Genomic DNA, 8,226 nt, shown 5'->3' with positions numbered 1-8,226 from the left:
AAAAAAAAAAAAAAAAAAAGAAAAGAGAAATAACGTTGCAAAAGAATCGAATGTTTGATTACCTTGGCGAGTCTCATGGCCGTGAGCCAACAGGCGCGAGACTTTTCACTGTGGAAAGCGATGACCTTGAGTCCGGCTTCTCCAGACTCGATGGTTTTGAGTTGGCCGGTGCTGGTCGGCCTCAGGCAAATGCCCCACGGGAAGGGTGCTCCGTATCTCTTCCTGGTGTTTGTGATCTTATACACCGCGTAATCCGACAAGTGGGCGAACAAAAACGTTTGCTTCCTTTTCTGAAATTATTTCGAATATCATTAAATGATCTATTGCCTGACTCATAGATAAATCGATAATTAAGTTTCTCGTTTTCTGCAAATCAAACTGCCTCTGGTTTCATTTATCAAATCATTTATCAAATGTTACTATTCATTTTTCCAATATATGGAAAGAAGAAAGAAAGAAATAAACGAGAAAGAGAAAAAAAGAGAAAGAAAACTGATACAAAGATTAGCCAATTTGACAATGCATTTGTTTGTAATATAAGTAGAGCGGGGATGATGAATCCATAAATCTTTGAAACGATGAAATTAAAAGTGTTTCGGTAAATGGAAAATCGATAGCAATTGAAAGACATCGAAACAAAGATGTAATCAGAATTAAAGCGGAACCGGTTTACGGGTAACACCAGAAGTGTACGCATCCGTGATTAGAGAAGAATGACAAGCGAGAAGATTCGCGTTATGTGCCAATAATTTTTGTGTTACTCTCATAGTAGATCGCGTGCGCAGAATATTAGAAATAATTGGGATTCGTGAATTATTTTATTTCTTTTTAACGTAAAGAACATCGAAATATATCTATTTATGCAACTAGGCTTAACCATTACTCTTATTATGAAATAAAGTAAAAATAAAAAATTAAATGATTTTTATCTGAAAATGAAAGCATTTCCAAAATTTCAAAATCACATTATATATCAATTATATATCAATCGATACATTTTTTTTCTTAATAATAATTTATTAATATTTGTATTAAAAATTGATTAGTTTAAAAGATATTTTAATTTTTAAAATTTAGTGTTTATATTTTTGTTAATAAATATAAAATAAAAATTAAAATTAAAATATATTTTAATAAATTTTTTATACAACTATCTTTATACTTTTATGAAATATGAAAATGCTTTGACTGAAATATAAAAAAATATATAATAACTAAAATTTTGTTTTTTATTTTCAAATCAAATGTATAAATGATATATTCGAAACTATTTAATTTTGTTCCATGAAATTATTCTATCGCTTAAAAGCTATAAATCCAATTGAAACTGAAAAAATCCAATATATATATATTTTTTATATTGTACAGTATTTGAATAATCAGATTGCGAACGATAATTGGATGCGTGAACAACTGTCGACGAATAAGCGAATCTCACGAAAAAAAGAAAAGAGAGAGTTCTATGAATAATAGAAAAATAAACGACTATGAATCAAATGGGCCACATCGTATTATGATTACGGCAATAATACGAGAATGTATAACGGTAGAAGTCCGTGAAAGGAGAAACAACATTAGTACGAAGTAGCGAAACACGGGACGAAAGAAAGAAACCGTGAGTGGGCGGATGAGACCTACCAAACGTTGGAAAGAGATTAAGAAGCCGGCTTGTTCGACGAACTGTCCGGGATGACATTCAAATTGAAAATGATTTTTCATTTTTTTCAAGGTTTTCAAAAGCTTTATAAAACTTATCTCAAAAATCATTTATTGTCCTTGTTGCATCCTTGGAAATGACATCAATTAACAAAATTAAGAAGATTAACTTATTCGAATCGAGAAGGTTCGACACAATATGACGGAAGAGATTTTCCATATCGCAAGAACGACTTATCGAGAGATATCAGGAACGAGAGGAAATATCCAAAAGTAAACGTTCAATCTAGTTCCATCGCAAAGCAAATGGTTGCAAAAAAAAAACTATGACTAATTTTATTGGTGAAGGAAAAATCAAGAGACAATTTATTTTCGACTAGGTATCGTAGATGCAATACCACCCTACTCACCGTAATTCGAAAAATTAACGTTTCAATAGGCTAAAAGAATTTGGAAGAATGGCTTTCCAAATCCCATCAACGATGGCAGCGACAGCAGTAGCAGCGGCAGCAACGACGACGAGACGACGAGGATGGAGATACGATGCCGACGCCGGTGCCAATATCGATGTCGAAATTGATGATCGTCGACGAAGAAGCCGAACTAGAGAGAAAGAGAAAATAGATAGACAGACGCATAGATGGAAAGATAAAATAAGTAAAGCAATCATATCTATAAAATAAATCGTAACGACCGAATAGTATATCATGTCGCGTTGTCTCGCATAATCGTAAATTTATCAAGTATGTGTATCAATAATCATAGGTCATCCAATCTTTCATCTCGATTACTTGCGAATCTTTTGCAGGCGAATCAGCTTTTGTATCGCGTATTCTAATACGATCAATATTCCGGTCGAATTCTGGCACCGGCTCTGACAATGATTTTAATATTGATTTTGTCTTCGATTTAATCCATTCTTATCGATTTGCGCAAAATTATTACACAAATTTCACATTAATTACATAAAACTGTTTCTTTTTAGTGAGATAAATGAGATGTCTGAAAGCTTGAGGAACCATTTTTTTTCTGAAATCATGATAATTATTCAAATATCCTTTAAATCTATTCTATCTTTCTTTGATTCGATTTAATTCGATTTATCATATAAATTAAATCAACTAATAAATTTCTATTTTCCAATATTTATTTTTAAGAATTCGAAATTTTCGATTAAATTGCATTATTTTGAATCATATAAGTTGAGTATGCTAATAAAGGATTTTTATTTTTCTACGTTTATCTCAATCGGGATTCTCGATCAAATCACGTCATTTCAGATCAACACATCGTGACAGTCTTGTGCGATATTGGACTTTTATTCCGACCGCTACCGGACTGACACGAACGATAAACGATTGTTCCGATGGAGTAAGGTTGTGCATTTATCGCTAAATAACCGGTAAATGCATACATACATATATGTATTTTAAATTTCAACAAAAAAAAATACTTGTGTGAAAAAGAATATTTTTCAATACGAAGAGAAACCGGTTGCACGACCGAAAGTTTTCGAAGATTTAGTTTCGTACACTACCGACCGGTCACGTAGCATTTCCACTTACCACCCAACAAATTTCGATCCATAACGATTCGACTTTAACATGGGATTGTCCTGTGAATTCAAAAATCTTAATTTCCGATCTAACCAATTGAAAGCGAGCATTTTAACGATAAATTATCAATATTATTTATTATTATAATTATCAATTTATATCATGAGAAATAACTATGCGTTTCGCGATACCACCATGTTCTTTCCGCTTGGAAATACCGACCTATCGACAGATCGGATTTCATAGCGCTTCACTTGCAATCATTTTCTCTTCTTTCTTTCGTTTCTTTCTTCCTCTTTCTTCTTTTATCTTCCTATTTTGTCTTTTTCTTTGCTTTCTCTTACTTAAAACACAATCATTTCTCACTTCAAATATAACATTGCGTTGTCCCGACTAAGAATGAGCAAAAATAAAAGCACATAATGGATCGTTTTCATTCTACAAATTCGTATACTCATCGACAATTCGATTTCTTTCGCGTCTTTTCTGAATTACGTGACAGTGACGCGAGCGAGGAAAGTTGTAAAAAAAAAGCAAGAAGCAGAAAATGAATTGGACAAACAGAGGCCTGGTAGCCGTTTTTATACAAGGAAATGGAGAAAAAGAGAAAAATAGAGATAGAGAATAAACGAGAAAAAAGGGGATATCTAGTGAGTGTAAGATGGGGAGGAATAAGCGGGGTGCTCAGAGATGGAAGCGAACTACCGGTAACAAGCAGACAGCGCGACGACGCTAATCGCGTCCTTTCCTTCTTACTTGTTCCTTTAGTCAACGAATAATCAGTGGGATCGGTTGATTGACACAACGATGAGATGAGTAATCATGCAATTCGAACCACGTAAACGTAAAATGTCGATTTTTGTCGAAGAGGTGAGAAACTTGCGCGTACGTACAATTCTTCAACAGTGTCGAAACGGCGACTGACGGAAAGGTTTGTCGCTTGCCGGTAGCCTCGTGCACAGAGACGAACAAAGATCCGAAGACTGCCGAACGACCTAGCGAACGTGACCGAACCGACCAGTCAGCTGGTTTCCCGGTGGTCGCGGCAGACTGCATCGGACGTGCGCTGCTGCGCTACCTCGCCTCTTTCGTTTCCTCGCGCTTCGATTACGGTCGTTCACGAACTCGCCCGAATCAGCTGGCTGCCCACCCCCGTGTTCTTCGACCCGATCCTATGCTCTACAAGTAAACCTTTTTCGTACTTCTCTCTCTATTCCCCTCTCTTTCTTTTTTGTCTCCTCTCCCCCACTCCATATCCCACTGTTTCATTGCTTGCCTCTATATACACATTTACAGTGATTCGCGCATAAGAAAGCTTCACCCAATCAGTTCTAATTTCGCGATTATTCATCAATCGAGTTTCAAAGTAGCGAATCTACTTTATCACGAGTAGAAAAGATACAAAGATGTAAGAGATAGAATAGTATCGATAAGTTCTCGAGGAAGAGGAAACAATTTCTAAGAACCCGGTTACACGGCTTTAAGAAGCCATGTAAACGGTAAAGAGAAAAAGAAAGCAGAGTATCAGTTGTTCTAAATTATATCTAGCGTTCAAACTTAACTGAATTTCGTTCCGTTTATGAAAGATTTCGATTATTACTCGACAGAAATGGATCGATAATTCGGTAAATCGAATACGAGTCATCGCGTTGCGGCTCGGAAAAGGCAAGCGTATCTAAATTAAAATGCTTGCGTTTCGATCGCGGAACTCTTGTCGAGTGTTGTTATCTCGGCTTCCTTTTAATCGAACGCGTCGCGTTACTTTGACAGCATGAATCGATCGATAGTAGACGAAATAACAGTCGTATATATGTAAGTAAGTACTTACATCGTTCTAGTTCATATTTTTTCATTTTTTCATTTCGTTGAAATCGGTAATTAATTTCTTAATGTCCAAGCGATTAAAAGAGCATATAAATGGAAACAGTAAAAAAGAAAATGAGGACAGAAGTGAGAAGATAGGAAGGAAAATATTATTAAAGGGTAGTATTTCGACACTAAAAATGATGGTGTTACGTCGTTGGAAAATCCACACCTTTCGGCTACGTGCCAAAGGTGACAATGTATATTTTATATTTCGTTTTTAGCTTCACTTTAATTTCTTAATTATTTAATCTTTATTAAATGAAATAATTAAATGAAATTTATAATTTTCTTTATTAAATTATATTGATAATTGAAAGAATTTGCAAGAATTCTGTTTTTTGGCAAAAATTGACTTTTCGTGAAATTGTAATTTTGGCAATGTTCCATATTGCCAACTACAAAAATTAGACATCTCTGATAATTAATTATTAAAATAATGTAATTTTTCAAATGTAAAAATTAAAAAATATAAAATTAGCTTCAAAATTAGACAATCTTATCTTTAATACAGAAATTATTTAATTTATTGTTTATTGAATATTTTATGTCAGCTATTCATCTATTTATTATTTATTAATTTATTTATTAATTTAAAAGATATTGTTCAGAAAACAAATAAAATTAGAATATAAAACTACATAAAATATATATGTAATATAGTATATGATATACCATATAAGTATAAAATATATAAGTAAAATAAAAATTAATATTAAAAATTTATAAATATTAAATTTATTTATAATGTATATAAAATTATTAATTAAATAGAAATAATTAAAAATAATTTTTTCATTGATAGAAAACTATGAACTGAAAAATAACTTTTGGTTCTACTATTTTTATTAATGTTTCTATTTACTACTTAAAATTAATGTTGTTAATTTTTAATCTTTGTTTTTTATGTTAGTTGTAATTTATTATAATATTATATGATTATAATATATATATTATAATAATATATTATTTGATTAATAAAAAAAATTATATTTGTGTATTTAATTTTAATTTTAGCAAAAGTTTATTAAAATTGTCACTACTAATCAAAGTTTTTATTAAAGCATTACTAACTAATCTCAAAGTTAATAATAATTAAAATAATTTTTTGAAAAGTATTTAAAATACCTTATTTCAGAGTATTTAATTTTTAAAATTGATTTGTATTAGAAAATATAAGTAATATAATATAAATATAAATATAAATTTCAAATAATTAATTATTTCTTTATTTCTTTATTTTAAATTTGGAAATAATCTTAAATTGTGACATCGTGTTATGTAAATAAAAAATGCAAGTAAGTATGATGTAATACAAATCAAAGTCTGATAGAATATAATTTGTATCTCTAGAGCTAAATGCATTTATGAAATAACATTTGAAATGTTATTTAAAATTATTAGAAATATATATTTCATGTAATTATTTCAAATAATTAACATCATTTTAAATAAAAATTGTGAAAATAAATTTTTATTCAAATAAATTTAAAAAAAATTTTTATTTTAATTTTTGTTACTTTCTCTCAAATATATAAATAATCATATTGTTATCATATTTGAATAATTTAAAAAATAAATTATTTTAATATTTTTTATATGATTTCATTGAAAAAAATTTAAAAAAATGTTTTTTTGCAATAGATACTTCTAATTATAATATAATTATATTTTTATTATTAATTAAAATATATTTATTTCTTTTTCCATTTCTTAACTTTTATTAGATATGCACTTTTTGATTTTAAATAATTCGTATTTTTTATACAAAAATCTCATTATTTATTATTTATAATTACTATTTGATTAAACATTATATTATTTATTTCTCAAATATTTTAGAATATATTTGCAAAAAATCAAATAAATTTATTTCTTTTATTTTATTCGAAATAATTATTTCTTCTTTTTATATTATATTTCAAATAAATAATCTTATTCAAAATAATGATTGATCAATGGAACATCGATTCCTTCAACGATATATATTTTGTTTTTCCAGAAAGAAGAAAAACAAGCACGAAATTCAAAATGAAATTCATCGAAATCTATCTAATCGCGCTATTTGTTCGGAAAAAAAATAACACGATTGCCAATATTCCCTAAATATCGATTCTACGTTAAAGATCGAATTGTTTAGATAAAAGGGTAAAGTTCATGTCGAAGAAGCAAGTGGTGATCGCGTGTCAGAACGCGAAACGAACGTGGAAACGAAACCACGGACCACTCATGCCACGTTACGCATCGCGAACGCGAACAATGACGTGGATGCAACGGGCATCGTAATATCGCGCGTGCATTGCGAAAACGTATTGTGTTTGCCCAACACCCTGAACGGGGAAACGGTGTAGGAAGTACCATACGTGCGAGAGAGAGAAGGAGAGAGGGCCGACACGGACGAAAGGAGAAGAAGAGCGTGGCGCGAGAAACAGTGAATTAGAAAACCGGCCGTGTGCATTTAACTGGGTTTGCTTAAAAAGACTGGATTAAGAATTGTTCTTCAATTCCAACGAAATTTGACATGTTGATAAATATTCCATATTTTACGTATTTAATCGTAGAAATTTCCGTATCTCTTTCACTTAATAAATTATAATGATAAATTTGTTATATGGAATGTTATATGATTATAATGGATTCATTATATGTTTATAGAACAATTTTTTTATTGATGGAATATTACTTTGAAAAGATGAAAACCTTTAAAGTTTTAATTTTATTTTCTTTTTATTTTAATAAAATTTATCAGAATATCTCTTTTAAAAAGAACGATTTTTTTTTATCCTGATCTTTTTATTCACTCTTTTTTACTTGTTTACATTTTATTCTATGTTTTATTATCATTATTATTTTTTCTTTTTTATATATCATAATTTGTTCTTATATCAGTTAAAAATATTTATATCAACTAGTACTCATAACAATTCAAGAGACTGATTCAATTTGTCTTCAATATGGTGATTAAATTTTTTTAAAACATAAAAGCGCAAATCGATTATTATAAATACAAAATTTTACATCATTTATTATAAGCAAAATTAAAGCCATTTTCTAATACAGCGCAATGACAATCAATTGATATCAATATTATGAATTTATAATTTTTTATAAATTATATATTTATATTTATATTTATATATATATATTTTAT

At 29.8% G+C, this 8,226-nt stretch overlaps 1 protein-coding gene across 2 annotated transcripts in view; it reads right to left on the bottom strand.

Annotated features, from left to right (window-relative positions):
- LOC102680485 (growth factor receptor-bound protein 14-like) overlaps positions 1 to 8,226 on the bottom strand; it is a 60,212-nt gene that overhangs the window by 10,660 nt on the left and 41,326 nt on the right. For both annotated transcript variants that reach the window (XM_006622764.2, XM_006622765.2), the window contains exon 8: positions 63 to 290. In XM_006622764.2, coding sequence (XP_006622827.1) covers positions 63 to 290 — 228 coding nt within the window. The remainder of the gene's footprint in view (positions 1 to 62; positions 291 to 8,226) is intronic.

Source organism: Apis dorsata, unplaced genomic scaffold (genome assembly GCF_000469605.1).
Source record: "Apis dorsata unplaced genomic scaffold, Apis dorsata 1.3 scaffold_741, whole genome shotgun sequence".
Lineage (NCBI taxonomy): Eukaryota > Metazoa > Arthropoda > Insecta > Hymenoptera > Apidae > Apis > Apis dorsata.
This window is presented reverse-complemented; position numbering and strand designations above follow the sequence as displayed.